This window comes from Accipiter gentilis, chromosome 16 (genome assembly GCF_929443795.1).
Source record: "Accipiter gentilis chromosome 16, bAccGen1.1, whole genome shotgun sequence".
NCBI classification, from domain to species: Eukaryota; Metazoa; Chordata; class Aves; order Accipitriformes; family Accipitridae; genus Astur; species Astur gentilis.
Genome location: NC_064895.1, coordinates 7,654,487 through 7,672,119, shown reverse-complemented (window position 1 = coordinate 7,672,119; position 17,633 = coordinate 7,654,487). Strand labels below are relative to the sequence as shown.

Below are 17,633 nucleotides of genomic sequence, written 5' to 3'. Positions count from 1 at the left end.
ATGGTGGGGAATGTAGCTGGAATGGCAAGGTCCATACAGAGAACTTGGCACGACCTGGGGACTCTTGTCTCAATTCTGGCTGGTTTTGCTTAGCTTTAAATATAGACACTCATTATCACAAGGAGCAATATTTTCAAAAGAGCTAATATGCCCTGGAAGCTTGTGTCATTTGTAGTGGGAGATAGGCCCTCAGATCATCATAAATGTCTACATTTGCTGGTAGTAACTTCTGAAAAAGCTATTGAATATGTCTGGTTTAGTTAAAGAAAAAGTAAAAATTGTCATGCGAATTCACTGGCTCATAGACTGTTGTATTTATCCACTTCTTTTTTCCTCAGTGAAGCACCAGTACTGGCACAAAGCCCCCATGCTACAGGTTGGGGGGTCTTTGATATTATGGCTTTTCTGGCAGGTGGAAAAAGTCAATCTATCTAATGAACAAGTTCTTTCTGAAAGCTGGTCTTGTGCTTAAGGCAACTGCAGACTGCAAAGAAGCCTTATGAGAGCTTCTCCATTAAAAGAGTAAGCTGGCTTGCTCTGGGGAGTAGTTTTATTGATTTAGCCTTGTCTTAAACCCCTGTACAGAGTCCATATATTGTGTACTTGCACATCTTCTGGTTTATGTGCTCCTTTTACTCAGAGGGGAATTAAACTCATTATGAAGACTGCAGAGCGCTGCCCCAATGTTGCTTGTAAAGTCCGAGTTGAGTATGCTGTGTTTCCGTTAGCTTTATGATTAATTCCTATAACAAAAGGCCAGTTCATGATACAATTGTTTACTAATCTGCCACAGAATTGAATCCATCTACTGTGACTATGATTCCTGCTTTTTAGCACATCTTTAAATAGTACTGTCTTATCATGCTCTGTTTTTCTATGAAAGTGAATGAACTAGTGTATGACTGTGTTGACTCCATCTGGGGAAAGATTTAATAAGAGAGTTATAGAAATGGAAGTATAAGGGCTTTTGAACAGGTGATGAACAATAATTTGCAAAATTTGTAAATACATTAAACTGGTTCAAGAAATTAATTGAATATTTTGATTAACAGCTATTCATGTGGATGAAGGGCGAAAGATTATGCTCAGAAAGGATGACCTTGAAGGTATGTAGCATTTCTATGATTTCAGTCCATCTGTTTATAGTCCAGGAATCTAGCATTATAATTAGAAACATAGCTTGAAAAGAAATCCACCTAGTGAGTAAACTTTTTGTAATAATAAATACAGATATTCTGGCTTGCAAGGCTGAGAGAACACAAATGAAAGGTGTGGTCTAAAGGATAGAGGACATCACACTCTCAACAGCACTACTTCCATCATGTACTGACAGCATCTCCTCACCTTTTTGCTTTGGCTAGTTCTAAGCTGAGTTTAAACAGCTGAACATTGCATTTGATTACCCACATTTCCCTTTCTCCTGTCCTTCTGGGAGCTAAATACAGCTTTTTTTAGACTGAATTAGATGATATGAGCAAGTTATTTACATTTTGATAAAAACTTATTCAATCCATCCCAATTCTTTAATTAATATATCTATCTGAATAGAGAGATTGTTCTTAAGGTTAAGGTTATACACTAAATATTGCTTTTCCTCAGGAGAACTGGAGAGATTACTGACAACTGTTGAGATAAAGCCTGAATTTCTCCTGTCTTTGGTTGTTTCTGTATGTGTTGATTTTTTAAATTTTTTTTTTAGGCTTGGATAATGATCTTCTTTTCACTTAAAATGTCAAAAATGTCAAGTAATAAAAAAATTTTCTGTCTACTCTCTTCCACCAAAGGTTATAAGCTATTAACTCTCACTCTCTTCACGAGAACAGGTGTAGTTCGAGGGAAAATCAGACATTAAATTGTTTCCCCAGTGCATGGGCAGGATAGATGAAGTTTCTTTATTTTTACAATGGTACCCTAATTGAGTTGATATGGGTATTATAGGATCAGAATCACATTATAGGATCAGAATACATTTGTCTTACTTGTTTGGCTTCACAGAACATACTCCTGCTCTCAGGATTGTCTGAGAATGATTAGAGGCATTAAATGGCCACTGGCATAAGCATGAAAAATGGTATTTGGATTTCTGTTACATGAATATGCATATTTAATAAAGGAGTATGAATATCCAAATACCATTTTTTATATCGATCATTACTTTAATCTGCAAGATTGGAGACCATTTCTGAAAAAGTGATCTCATAGATCACAAATGGATTTCCTTTTTAGTGCCAGATGACCTTCCATTCTGGGAGAGTAGGCTGTACCATCATGTTATATCATTACAAATTACATCAGCTTTGGGGTTTTCAAGGATGTAAGAAAACATGTTGAGATTTAGTTATCTGAAACCAATTGGAAACCTTTGGACTTTATGCATTATGCTGTGAAGGATTATTGTAATTTTCTTGCCTATGTCAGCAATTTTGTCTTAAACTTAGTTGATTCATGTGCCTTCTGATTCATGTGCCTTTATTAAAGAAAAAGTATATTTGTAGGAAATCAAATAGAGAGAACATTGAGAGAAAATAAATTTTCTGTGGATATGTCAGTTTGCTTTAAAAAAAGTCTGATTTTGATTGGGAAATGTGTACAATGAAATAACTTCAGTGTACATTTTGAGCCTGGTTGGTTCTACAGATGTTTATAAACTGTTAAAACATCACTTCCATGATTTAGAGATTATTATTGAAACATTTTTCTCTTTTTTAATGTCAAATCCTGAGCATTTAGAAGATAAATGATCCTTGCTAGCCTGAGAAGTGGCAAAATGTACCTTAAAAGAACAAAACTTTTTGCTTTCTTTATTGCAAGCTATAAAAATAAAATATTTGTAGGTATCTTCTGAGTTGCTATTTCTGACCTATTACTAAGAGGAACCTTCTTCAGGGCTGTGTAGCTATGCCTGAAGTGGTCCATCATAGGTCTGAGCCTCTCCTATGTAGTGCTGTTTTACACCATTGTAATTCCTCTGATAGCAAAACTGGCTTCTCACACTGTGGTGTGTGAACGTGACCACAGAGGGCCACAATGAATTCCTCCAGCCTGGCCCAGGGTACACTGGTCCTGCCTCATGTGCCTGATAACCCTGCAGAGTGAGGAGGGAGAGGGGTTTGATCAGGCCACACCAACTGGTGGAGTCACCAGAGGGCTGGTGAAAATTTTTATGTCTCTGATCCACAGTTTTTAGAAGTGCTTTAGACAATACAGCTGGTAATACCATCACATTACAGGTTACATTGCTAATAGGTTCTGCTTCTTTTTCTGCTTTCCACTTTGTTTTAAGCTGATTTTCTCCTTACTGTATGTCCCTTCCAGATATCTTCTTCTAGTCTAATTTCTTGTAGGACTCTCTTTAGACTTCTGTCTTTGATCAAAAAATATCTCTTGTTTGCATATAGTGAGTAGTTTTTTTCCAAGGCATCCTGCCCAGCAGATAGAAGTAATTCAAATGCGATCGAAGAAAAAAGGTGTGACAAATACACAGGTTTGCAGGAGGCATGCTTAACTTTTACTGAAAAAGTAAATAACTAGCTTTTAATACTGATGCTTTATTTCTCAAAATTTAATTGAAGTGAGCAAGTGAACTGCATGGATGATATTGTAGCCCCTAATAGCTGAGCATTGCACTGCAGGGTTGGAGTTCAGAAAGATGAGCTGTAGCATGAGAGCTGACCCAGGAGTTAATCTGCTGTTTAACACTCACTATGTTTATTACTCTTCTAGGCGATATTCAGATTCCAGGCCCTCCCACCAACGTACATGCCTCAGAAATCAGCAAAACATATGTTGTACTCAGCTGGGATCCACCTGTTCCCCGTGGCAGGGAGCCACTGACGTATTTCATTGAGAAGGTATTGTCCTGGCATTCAGTGGCATTCAGCTGTAAGGTGTTTCATTGCTGAGTGCAATTACATTCAATTCATTTTTAGAACTACAGAATGAACACTAAAACTAACACTTTTTGTGGTCTCGCAGGATTTGGTAATGGGATATTAGAGAATCATGGACAATCAAATGTCTTATTGCATGATTTAATGAGCATTGAAATTCAAGGTCCAGGGAAAAGGATGCCCCTGTGCTGTTTGCTTACTGCTGTCTAAAATGAGAACAAAACTACACGTGTAAGGTAGAGGTTTAATGGAAAAGAACCATCTTAAGATTTCACAATCCTACAGGCAAGACTGGAAGTTTGCAGTCTGCCTGTGTTAAAGGCACGTTTCTGGTTGTCCTGTGGTAGAGCAAGGAATAAACAGTGACTCATAATTTCATCCTCACTTTCCTTTTCGCAGGCTTACAGCACCCTCTGCTATACCCTGACATTTCCAATTTATTCCCTGTAAGGTCAGCGGAGAGGCAGATGCCTATCTCAGGTTCACTGCTCCCTGGTAGTCTTCATGGCTGCCTTTCTCTTCCCTTTGACTTGACAGGGGACTTCAGTCATCACAGTGGGAGCAGTTTGTTCTTCTCCCATCCAGGCTACTAAGATTTAGATAGATCTGTCCTGGAGCCAGGTTTCTAAATTAAGTGTGTTGGATTACAGCCAGAGGTCATAATCTTTCCTCCTTGCTACAAAGTTTCCCTGGTAGGTAAATTGGCCCACATACCTGACCTCTAAAACTCTTACATGCAAAGCTATACTTAGTTTTTATGAATTATGCCTCTAGCATATGCCCCCCCTCTTAACGATCCACAAACACTGAAACTGTCCATAAAACTGCCACACATTCAATTTGCATCTTGAATATTGTGACAGCCTTTTCTCAGGCCCTTACCATGCAATTTTTTTTCTTTTCACATCTGTTCAGCACATTCCTCCAAAGCTCATTTCCCAGCCAGTCATTCTGTTTACATCACTCCTCTTTTCGCAGCCCCCATTTTGTCTTTTCCTTCTCAGTCACATCAAAATCTCCACTTGAAAAGACCTTTATAAACCATCTCTACATTCTCCATCATCCATTGACTGCTGGATGTTGAACCAATAGGTGTAAAGTGAAGTCCAGTCACTAGTTAAATTTTCCAGCAAGCATGTCCATGATTTCTCCCACTTTGCTTTTCACATACAAAAGACGTAATGAAAATTTCTATAGAAATAAGTATCTAGGGTTTTTTTTTTTCTATGCAATAAACCAGCATGTCTTCCTTTTCTACCTTGGTTAGTTGAATTTCATTCTACGTATGAATTAGAAAATATATGTATCTGCTTGTTTAACGGAAATACCTTTATATAGCTCCAGAAACAGTATGGAGCAATGACAATGATGAACAAACAAGTCTTAATTAAATGCCAGACTTACTGAGGGAAAGTGAGAATGAGGACTAAAAGGCTATTATTAGAAAAAAATGTTCATTATACTAATTAATACCTGAATCTAAAATCTTTTTGCATATAAATAACTTATATATATGAATAGCTCAGTCAGTTCATAGGTGAATATTTGTTTTTTGCTTTCCACAGTTACCTGTTAATTTGGAAAAGCAGAATTTCTAATTAATTTATTTCAAATAAAGAAGACTCAGTCCTGAAGAATAAAAATGTATTTTTAAATGCTTCAAGAAACATAAAACGGAAACGAGTATGCTCTATAGCAATGTTCCCTTGAAATAATTATTTAACAGATAAATCAAATCAAACTACAGACTAAAATGTGATGTTGATTCTTTCCTCTGTGAAAATGAAATGCAACAATTAATGTTTTTCATGCCAAAAAGTAAAATCTATGGCAAAATAATGTTTATTTCATATTGTCCATCTTTTTATTATTAAGAAAATAGATGTTATGTTTCTTCTTTCTGTTGAAAACACTAGGTGGGTTCAGTATCTATGAAAAAGAGTTTGATATATGGGCTCCAGCTGTTTACATTTTTATTATTTATCTATAGTAGACCTCATTATATACAAGGCAGTTTCCAAGCACCCATGAAACACTGTTCCTCCTCTGAGAAGTTCATAGTCTATCAGGTTTTGTTCCCAGACTTTCTGTTCCAAAATTTGGTAAACATTTAACTTGTATGCACCTTTCTGTGCTTGAAGGAAATTTTGTTTAGGCTATTTACTGGGCACTTGGGTTTTCCTAAAATTGCTGAAAGATTCCATGACTAATTGTTGTTTTGGGTCAACAGTTTATCTGGGGAACCTAATGGACAGCAGACTTCTCTGAGAGTGCTGGTTTGCTGGCTCTCTCCCATGTGCAGTTGTGGTGATGATTAGCTCATCTGCTGCACTGAGACTATTCAAAAGTAATTATTTCATTCGATGAATGCTTTTAGGGACATGACCTTACTCAGCAGAATAAGTAATTATAAAGTAGTGAGTAAAGTAACATGCCCCTCCCTACCTTTCTGCAGAATTTGGATTAGGACTTGCTTTATACAGAACCTTTGGGTGTTCAAGTGAGTTTTGCAGGACATGAGAGTAATTCTTTAGGGATCAATCACAGTTGACAGTCATGGCCCTAGCTGAAGGCTAGCTGTATGTTCAAGTGTGCATATATTGAAGTCTAGACAGGCAGGGAGACAGTGAGGTATTCAGACATTTTTGTAGAGTAATGGAATGCATGAGCAATGAGAATTTGCATATGTTAAAGAGAGGCATTTGAGAGTGATCCTTCTCTTATAGCTCTTAAATAAATTCATGACAGGATGCAATAAGCAATGTGTTCATTTTTTGACAGTTAACAGAAGTGATTCACAGCTTTTTTTTTCTTTTTTTTTCTGTAGTCCATGGTTGGCAGTGGAAGCTGGCAAAGAGTCAATGCACAGGTTGCAGTAAAATCTCCTCGCTATGCAGTGTTTGACCTTGCAGAAGGAAAATCGTATGTTTTTCGAGTCTTGTCAGCAAACAAGCATGGCATCAGTGATCCATCTGAAATCACAAAACCTATTGAACCACAAGATACCGTTGGTAAGGCACTAACTGTAAGGCATTAATGTGAAATACAATTGATATTTTATGAAATGGAAATAGACAACTCTCATTATAATTAGATTAGTATAAATCCAGTAACAGTAATTGGATCAATTTGTGTTCAATACTGTGAAGGATTTAAAAAAGACCAAGATGCTAAATTTTAGAAACGTTCCAAAATTTTCCTAATGATCACAAGTCTCCTTGCTGAGACCAATAATTGTTAAAAAGTTAAATTAATTTTAGTTATTAATTCTTTAAGAGTGCTCTATTAATGTGACTTGTCAAAAAATAGGATAATACAGGTTAATCGCTAACTTAGATAATTATATTGTCTGGCTCAGGTAATTATATACTACCTAATTCCCTACACTTTCAGCTAGATAAGGTAGCCTTTCATTTCTTTCTTAGTATTCTAAGTTGCAAATTACTGCTGGTGTAGAATTCCTGTGGCATGCAGATGAGTAGATTTCAAGGATAGGGGAATATACATCTACATATTCAGTGGTGACTTTCCAAATGAAAATGAAGTGTTTATCTTGGGGCCACATTCAAAAACACAAGCGAAAATTTAGGGAGTGGTTATTCATCTTGTTGCTCAAATATTTGATTTGCTCTTGCAGTTTTACAGAGGTCACATATAACAGTCCCATGTATTGACAGCTGTCACCTTAAGAGCACATATCTTACAAGTACACTTGCTAGCTAGAAATATAAGAAATATTTACAGTATCTGATATACCATAGTTCACTAAATGTTGATAGATATAGCCTTCATAATGTTTCCCATAATTTTAAAAAAATATAATCCATCACCTTTAGCTTGATCTGTAACTATTCATGATGAAATAAAAACATCTTTTGCATTTATGTATTCTTGATTTGATGTCTCATTAATGCATATAAATTATTTAAACTATTCAACATTCCCCAAGGTAGGGAAGAAAAATACTCCATTTATTTCACTTAGTACAGAAAATAGGCTATCCCTCAGGGGTTAACGCAAGATGTTCTGAATAAATCATAGCTATAGCTGAAAGCAGAAAGCAGAAGATGCTATTTTAAAGAGAAACTGCAGGAGTATTTTCAGAGATGGAGTTTACCACCTGAGCTATAATACATCAGACACACATGGCTCCTTTTAGTTGCCTGCATGTAGTGCCATTTGACATTCCTGAGGGTAGCCGAGACAACTTCATGGGGATGGCAGTCATTACACAGGAATTATGGGTAACTTTCTCTCTTGAGCAGAAACTAAGGATGGATGGGGTATCCTAGGCCATCCAAGATGACACTTAATATTATGCAATTGAATTGAGTGGTAAAAGAGTATTCAGTTTGAGATTATCGTCTAAATTTAGGTGTTTCCATGTAGGCATCTACAGATGCTGTAGATGTCTCTGCTCTTACTGCAGCAACTGGAGCCTGGAGGATAAATTGGCTGATGTTGCCCCATGGCACGCAGCTATGGAGTGTCTACGTTGGGGTGAGATGAATCATTTTCAGGACTCTACCAACCACTGATCAGAGGCTCAGTTTAATTGGCCAAGCAGACATCTAGTACCTCTTCAAATACTTCCAGTTTGCCACTTCAGAGGGGTGCAGGTATTCAGTATCTCCTGAGTCATATCTGGCAGCTCCATGAAGAAGTCTCAAACACTTTAAAATGGCCCTAAATGAATTTGTTTGGGTAACTAAATTAAGCCCTAGCTCTTTGACTGTAAGTGCAGCTTAAGAACATGCACTTGTGTACAGTTACACATAAAGTCCTAAATATAGGTACCTTTATCTCAAACTGAACCCATTTGATCTTACAGACTTACTGCATAAAGTACAATAGTGTATAAGTATTATTTTTTATTTTGAGATTGAAAGACTAAATGAAAAAAATGCTGCCTTTCTTTTGTTATATGCTGCTTGTAGTTCCCCAAAGCATATCAATCTGAGGAAACTAAAACACCTTCAACAGGCAAATGCTGGATGACTCTCTTAAGCTACCATGAAAGGCTGAGACACTGCCTTAGTTCCTTACATTGTGAAAGCTCAGATAGAAATTTTATAGTGTACAGACTGTGTGTTGGCCCTTACTAAGATTTTTTTTCTGTTTACATCGTCACTTTTCTGATTTTATTTACGCACATTCAGGGTATTTAGACCAATATAAACCAACGGTGAACTTTCATTGCATGTAAAGTGAACTGCATACTATGCTACCTTGGGAGAACTGTAGTCAACAGATTGAAGGAAGCTTTATCCACTTCTGCTTGATGCTGCTGAGGTTATCCTGGACTATTGGTTCCAATTCTGGCTCCCTTAGTCTAGAGGGATGGATATAGAGGAACTGGAGAGGTCCTCTGGATGGCAGCCAAGATGGCCAGGGGCCTAAAGGTTGTGACCAGTGAAGAGAGGTGAAAGTAGCTGGCCTTGTTTAGTTTGGAGACTTACAAAGAGGATGGTGCTGAACTGCTCTCAGCAATGCCAGATGACAAAAGAAAAGAGGCAACAGCCATAAATTATAGCTTAGCAAATTCAGGTTGGACATTCTAGTGAAAAAGGTGCAAGAGTGCAATGCTGAAAGAGGTTGTTCAGGGAATCTGTGAAATCTCCATTGTCAGAAGTTTTCAAGACTTGGAAAAAAATGTGACTAACAATCCAGTTTAGTGTTGGTGATAATCCCACTCTCAGCAATAGGTTGGGCTAGGTGATCCCCAGATATCCTTTCCAACCAATGTTCCTATGCTTCTGTGAAATCCATCTAGATAAGTTTGGCTAAACACTCATCATTCAAACATATGCTTAAAGTTGTCCTGAAAAGCTGGCCTTTTCTGAATTGGGGTTGTCATTATTTGACTGGAAGGCAGTATTTCTTAATACTCATTATATCATACCTCTAGAGTTTATGTGCATTTCCTACTGATGCAGTATTACTGTAGGGACATAAGCTATACATAAACCTCTTATTTGAGAGAGAACAGTCGAGAGAGAACTTCTGAGAGAGAACATTTTCATATCTGTGTGCCTTTCTCCACACTGATACTTGAAAATATGTTCTCCTATAACTCACTCCTCAGAAAACCTATATAAAATCAGACAAGTATGGACCCTCATAGCTTGGAGTAAGTTTACTCTAAGTAAACAAATAGAAAAATGAAGATATTTGTACACACATATATAGAAGTATCCAGACTTATAGTGAAACAAATATACTAAAATATATGCCATATAGCAATATTAACATGGTAGGATAACTCACAGCGGTAGTGATTAAGTACAATAAAAGTATACAGTGTTGCATCTACCTCAGCTTACTTTTATTTTTGCGTATTTCATAATAGTACATGTTTTCTTTCTTTTTCTTAGTTGTTCCATCTACACCTGGCCAGGTAGTGGCCACAAGAAATACCAAAACATCAGTTGTAGTTCAATGGGAAAAACCAAAACATGAAGAGGATTTATATGGCTACTACATTGACTATTCTGTGGTGGGATCAAATCACTGGGAACCGAGTAACCATAAACCTATTAAATACAACAGGTATTGACAATACTTCTGTATTTTGGGGAGGTTTGAAAACTGTAGGATAGTTCTAAGCCAGTTTACATGCTGAGCAATGGTGTTATCACGGAAGGTGAAAGTTGAATGAATGTGAAGAAAAACAGCCTGCAGACTCCCAGAGCTAAGCTTTTCAGATTGCAGGACAGACTTCTGCTGCCTGTGTCCCCCCCACCCCCCCGCCCTTTTTTTTCTTCTCTCCAGAGAGAAGCATCTTTTGACTGTTCCATGACTTTGAGTTACAAAAGCAGGTTCTAGAGACATGATTCTGTATGTCTTGGACATGAGTAAACATAAAATAAATGCCTTTCCTAAAGTCTGAATTATGTTATGGGGTAAACAGACCTGATGCACATGAGGAAGAGTATGAGAAGGAGAAGGAACTCAGAAGTTTTCCCATAGTCCCTGGACATCAGGGCAAAAGGTCAGGCTAAGTCTGCTATAAACATGGTGAGGAAAGTGCTTCAGCTGCTGACACTACTGTGCAGGAAATCCAAGTGTCCTGTCCCAGAAACATCAGGGCTCCCTGACCTGCTACATCTAAGGGTAAAGGAGAGTAGCCCATTTCTAGTTGCCTTGTCATGATGCTTGCCCTGTCTGTATTTCTGATGATTTCTTACTCCCTCCTGAAAATATCACACTTCATTGTGTGATTCTCCAAGTAATTTCCTTTGTGACAATCATGCTTACTTTTATTGGAATCTCTCACCAAATGCAGAGTTTAGGTGTGCAATTTATATTTTCTTATGGGTATATAACAAGCACATCATGTTGTTTAGTGTATTTTGTCAGTTATTAATTAATTTTGAGTGACTGTATTCTGTTGAATCCTTTGATCAAGTAGTCAAGGAATTTGATCAAAGAAAAAGTAGAGACTAATTCTTGGTCAAAAGGATTGGGACAACATAAAAATAAGAAAAAACATTTCATTTGCTCATGTGTGATCATATCCTACAATAAGATAGTTCTGACTATCTGGTACAATAATTACCTGGAACCTCAGATCAAAACTGAAAGCTATTTTTGATAGTGACTTTGAAAATATAGTGAAACATAAAGTCCCTTCCCAAAATAGATTAGAATTTAGCAAGCCAAAGTTCAGAGGGAATATATTATAGTTTATCTGACTCTACCTGGTAGATCAGTGCTAGCAATTTAATGAGTACTATGACTTTTGTTCCAGTGTCCCATGCAATTATATTGTACTACATTATGTCATTATATTACGGTTTCGCTCTTGGAAATATTTTCCTTTGTGAACCACTCATGAAGTTGAGCTTTCTGATTGTTGCCAAGATTTCATGTTACAGCACAGAATGGTTCCTATAGAATACATACTAATACATGATGTTATTTTTTTTTAACCCAGGTTTGTTGTTCATGGTTTGGAAACTGGAGAGCAGTACATCTTCCGTGTGAAAGCTGTGAATGCTGTAGGATTCAGTGAAAACTCACAGGAGTCGGAGGCTATAACAGTACAGGCAGCCCTTAGTAAGTATGATTCTGTGCGAGTTAGCTTCTTGTTTCTTGAATGAGTTACATATTTTCAGCAATCAACTCCTTTGGTCTCATTTGCTATAATGCTACATTTTGCAGCCATCAAGCACATCACCTTAATGATGCTTAAGCTCTGGCATGTGCTGTTCTAGAGAAAAGACATTGTTTAAAAAAAGTTATTCGTAATGCCTGTTAGAAATACTGGGTCAGATTCGCTATAATGACCATGTTGCCTTCAGCTCCTCAGCTGTAACAAAGAAACTAAATATGAAGTTAGACAAGTAGCTTCTGGGTGATTTGGAGTGGTGCAAATCAGTTTAGCACAGAATGTGCTCCATTTAGTAGAGTTTCAAGAAACTTTTTTACTATGTGTCTGAACCAAACAGAAAATTCCCTTTGGCTGCTCCGGGTTGGAGCACAATCTACCTCCTCTGGTACCCTGCAAACACAATTTCAGTGTAAGAACAATCCATTGTGCAACCTTCAATGGGAGTGATGCACACTGCGTGAAAGGCTGGGTAATTATTTAGAACAGAAAGTACACGGATCTGGGCTACTATGGTCCAATTTTCATTTCTGCACAGTTTCAGTTTCATACTGAAAAATTTAAAATAGAACACCTTTTCTTCACCTGAATGGCCTCCACCTCTTAGAGAAGACCACCAATAGGCATACCTGTCAGAAGTAATAATCAAAAAGATTTATAATTCAGAATGGCTATTAGAAGATAAATTTGGATGAGCTGTTACTGAAAAACTTACTTTATTTGGTTTTTTTAGGACAAAGTGTGTCTCATATGGGTAGGTGGTGCATGGACAGTTGTACATATATCACCCCTATGTCGTAAATGTACTTGCACCTTTTATTTTGTCACTGTGTGTTTCAAAGATGTGGGTTGCATGGGGTATGTCACCAAACACAGAGCACATGGATCTTACACACACTTACAGGATGTGGATTGCTTGTATCCATTTTGGCAGCCTTAACAGGAATTTAGCAGGACTATTTATAGGTGACTTACATTAGCATGGACAGATTTTTTCTGTAGTTTTGTTTTAAGAGCATTTGTAGGAGTTTGCTATGGTCATTCTTATTTACCAAGAAGTGGTGATAATTGCAAAGGCCATGTTTTATGGCCTCCGAGTATGACACCACATTTGAAGAAAGAACAAAAGACCAGTTCTGCTGATTACTATCTGTTTTCATGCTGAACACTAGTACAGCTACAAGATCAGGGACTGTATTAAAGGCCTCTGCTAACATATTCTTTTCTGAATGAGGTAAGTCACATTCTCTCAAGTTATGCTGGTGATTCAACTGAAAATATCAGATGAGCTTTAGGGGCAGGAGCTTAGCCTGTACTGACTGCAGCACAAGAGGGTCAAGAAAGGGCTAACTCCAGGCAAACTTTCATGTACAGACGACAAATACAAACCTGTGCTTGCTAGAAAGGGTGTTTGCTAGTAGTACAGGTGTAAAAAGCTCAGGAAAACAGTTTTCTTCATCTCTAGGAAGGTACTTTGGTGACATTTCTGCTTCTGCTACAGATGGGAATAAACTCATGCAGATAAACTCATGAAGGAAACGTCTCTTCTGCCTCAACATAGGTTAAGCTAGTGAATGTCTAAATATTTTCTATTTCTATTGTTTCAAAAGCTTCCACATATATGTTTGGAGATAAAATTAATGTTGATTAGCAGCTTTATAACTATTTTGTTACCGATATGCAACTGCTAGCAGTATGCTGCAGAAAACAAAAGCAATACAAAAAGTGCTAAACAACTTCTACACTGCATTGTTTTAGACTCTGTCCTAACTCTCAGGTTGCTTATTTCCTTATAGCTTGTCCGTCATATCCTCATGGTATCACACTTCTGAACTGTGATGGTCATTCAATGACTCTTGGCTGGAAAGCACCGAAGTACAGTGGAGGTTCACCAATCCTTGGTTATTATATGGATAAAAGGGAAGCTAACCATCAAAACTGGCATGAAGTAAATTCTTCCCTTATTACCAGGACAATTTATACGGTTGGTACTTTTTAATCCTTATCCTTCTGGAGTTGTTTTGTACTATTTCTTTGCTTTTGGCAGAATTCTACTTTCTTGCACAGAAATTCTTTAAATACTTACTACAAAAAAAACCAGGTCCATCCATTGTGCATTTTGGAATGTAACAAGCCTAAAAACTGGGGTACAGCATCAATGCCATCCCCTGCTATGAAATTCTAAGACCAGTAAGGCCATTCAGATGAGGAAATTTTTGAGGAAAAAGGTGTGAAGCACATTTTTCACAAAGAACAAGATGAGCTATAAAATGCTTCATAAACTATATTCATTAATGAGCACTATATGTATCACCACTGTAATAACATGCAGAGAAAGGATGGAAGCATTTAGCAGGACAGAAGACCGTGCTGTCTGTAGAACTGCAGACTTGTAAATGACATGGAGATGGGCTAAGGACAAATATAACTGTCCCTGTTCTTACTCTCAAAATCTGCCTTCAGCTGGAAAGGGAAGTATATTAATAAACGTAGCACTATGCCTCATCGTCTCCTTTCCAGAGTACCAGAGAGATGATTTTAATTTTGAAATAAATTACTTCCGGTTGCACTTACAATGTATTCATTGTTTCTTAAAAAAGGAAAATTTTGATGTGAACTTCCACGAGGAACGGTTAGGAAGATAGGATATAGCAAGTAATTAATCAATCTGATGCTTGTTAAGTTAAATTAAACAATCAGATTTTATTCCCAAATTCTTCTTAAAATTATTTCCACAAGTCAGCAACTTTCCTATAAGCCTCAGGGCAGAAGTAAGTCTTTAGCAGATATTTGACACTAAAGTAGAAAATAATGCTGCAGATGAGCTCAGGAAGAATGTTTCATGCAGAGAAGGCAGCCGACAATACTCAGGTGTATGTATGCTTGTGAGGGAGTTTATGACTGGCATCTCTGACAGAACAGATGGATGTTGAGAAATAAAAAGGGTGGGTAAGATAGGCATGAAAGGGCAATACTAAGCAATACTTTCCAGATATTTTCATTTTTTAATGCATTTGTAAACAAATGAGTAATGTAAATTAAGAGAAACCATTCAGAGTTTAATTAATTGGATACTTAAGTCTCAGTCCTGCCAGTAACTGTATTTGTGCCTGAAGGTGCATCTTCATACATTAGTTTGAGTGACTGGAATCTGAAATACTGATGGGAAATAACAGCAAGACAGCTTTTAGTAGCACAGAATATTTTATGGCATGCTGCAAGCGGAGAAGGCCCAGAGATATACAGTACAGTATCGGGCAATCACTAAAGGTTTAACCCTCTCTGATTAAATAATTCTATGGGAACCCCACAAATATTCTTTCCCTTAATAACCTGGGATCTCAAAACCATTTTTACAGGCTGAACTGTTATTCTTTCTTGTGAATCACACTATATAGCTCTCTATTTTCAGGAAATTCTGTCTAAATTGTATTAGTACCTGACTTTCCCTAGTTGACATTGTTTGTGTTGGTCTTGTATTTGATGCTGCCCCATCATGTTTGTTACCATCCCATCGTATGCTTGTTACTATTTAAAAAGTCACACCAAAATAATTTTTTGTCTCACATCTTCCCAGAGAATATAGTTATAGTTTATTTATTAATGAAAATACGAAACTGTTCAGTATCTCCACTGGAAGTACTACTCTCAGCTGCCTCTTTCTCTTGGGACATATGCTTAAATATAACTTTGGGAAAATTATGCAGAGGCCCGAGGTTTAGAAGCCTTGTTTAGTGTATTTAGGTGTTCTGGAAGAAGAAGGATGGAAGAGGGCTCCTACCACGACACGCTCAGGGTGTCAAGAAGATTATGCCTTATAGCTTGTCTACCTTGACCTCAAAATCTGAGATGGTCATGTGGTGATGGACTCATTAGATAAGTCAGGGTTCATTTATCAGGGGCGTTTGGAGAGGTGTAGCACAGATTCTGGTTATCTTATTTCCAGTGCTCACTTCCTCACCTTGTAATGGTAGGTAATATTAAGAGAAAGATGCATACAAGCCAGAAAAAATTACCAAAAGATTCTTTCCCAGAGTTATATCAGCACACTGTGGAACTAATTGGATTGGCTTTTCCTTTAGTTTCCTGTTGTTTTCTTTTCTTCCCTGGTCAGTCCACTATGACCTCTTTAGACCAAAACACCATTTGAACTCTTACTTAAGTGAATGGCTTATGAATAACTATTCGTAAGCAATGCTATTTCATTCATAAGCAAAGGTATTTCATGTTAGAACACTCACCCATAAGTATCTGCTAGTGGTTATTCATTGAGCGGGTTCCCTGGACCTTTGCTCTAACCTTTTACAGCCTCTTATGCCAATATATTGAGTGCTGTTATTCCTAGGATGATGTGGCTGAAACATGGAAGTACAACATATATCTCTGCCGTGTGTTTGGTTTAAGAGTAAAATCTTCAAATTAGATCCTTCCAGTACTCCAGCACAGAAGTAAGGCCTGATAATTATTTAACCAATGCTCATTGTCCTGGTTTCAGTTGGAATAAAGTTAATTTTCTTCCTAGTAGCTGATATAGTGCTGTGTTTTGGATCTAGGATGAGAAGGATGTTGATAACACACTGATGTTTTAGTTGCTGCTAAGCAGTATTTATACTAAGTCAAGGACTTTTCAGCTTCTCATACTGCCCTGCCGGTGGAGGCTGGAGGGGCACAAGAATCTGGGAGGGGACACAGCCAGGAAAGCTGACCCAAATGAGCCAAAGGGATATTCCATACCATATGACATCATGCCCAGTATATAAACTGGGAGAAGTTGGCCAGGGGACACTGCAGCTCAGGGACTGGCTGAGCTTTGTTCAGCGGGTGGTGGGCAATTGTATTGTGCATTGCTTGTTTTGTATATTCTATTATTATTATTATTGTTACTACTACTATTATTATTATTTTCCTTTCCTTTTCTGTCCTATTAAACTGTCTTTATCTCAACCTGAGTTTTACTTTTTTTGGAGGGTATTCTCTCCCCCATCCCACTGGGTGGGGGGCAGTGAGTGAGTGGCTGCATGGTGCTTAGTTGCCAGCTGGAGTTAAACCACAACAATTATTTTTAAGTATTTAATTTATTAAAAGAATATAAATCATAGCTTTTGATATGTTGAATTGTTTTCTCAAAAAAGGTAGAGGATTTGACCGAAGATGCCTTCTATGAATTCAAAGTTGCTGCTGCAAATCTGATTGGAATAGGTCAACCTTCAGATCCCAGTGAGCATTTTAAGTGTAAAGCCTGGACTATGCCAGAACCTGGTAAGTCTATTCGTTCCTCATGAACTTCACTTCAATAGAAACTCCTTAAAACACAGTCAGTGTAATGTTCCAACCAAACTCCGCTGGATGTCTTTTGGTTAATTTCTGCCATATTACCTGTTGAGATTGCCATTGCTTCTGAGATCTCCTAGTAAAAGCTACCTCCACATCCCAGCTGACAACATTGGGCGTCCTGGGAAGCGGGTGACCTTTACTTAGCTTGCTGATTGTCTCCTTTCACTGCCCACATCAGCTCAGAGCAGGAAGTCTTCAGCCTTCAGACTATCTCTATCAGCTCTTCACCCTCAGTCCTACAAGCTCCACTTCACCCTCAGCACCTGTACAACATATAGGCATCTCTGCACCATAATTGC

At 37.6% G+C, this 17,633-nt stretch overlaps 1 protein-coding gene across 1 annotated transcript in view; it reads left to right on the top strand.

Moving 5' to 3' along the window:
• The window catches only part of MYOM2 (myomesin 2), a 74,222-nt gene that overhangs the window by 25,318 nt on the left and 31,271 nt on the right, over positions 1–17,633 (top strand). The window contains exons 13-19 of the mRNA XM_049818658.1: positions 1,053–1,106; positions 3,724–3,851; positions 6,718–6,901; positions 10,265–10,439; positions 11,827–11,948; positions 13,797–13,984; positions 17,133–17,259. Coding sequence (XP_049674615.1) covers positions 1,053–1,106; positions 3,724–3,851; positions 6,718–6,901; positions 10,265–10,439; positions 11,827–11,948; positions 13,797–13,984; positions 17,133–17,259 — 978 coding nt within the window. The remainder of the gene's footprint in view (positions 1–1,052; positions 1,107–3,723; positions 3,852–6,717; positions 6,902–10,264; positions 10,440–11,826; positions 11,949–13,796; positions 13,985–17,132; positions 17,260–17,633) is intronic.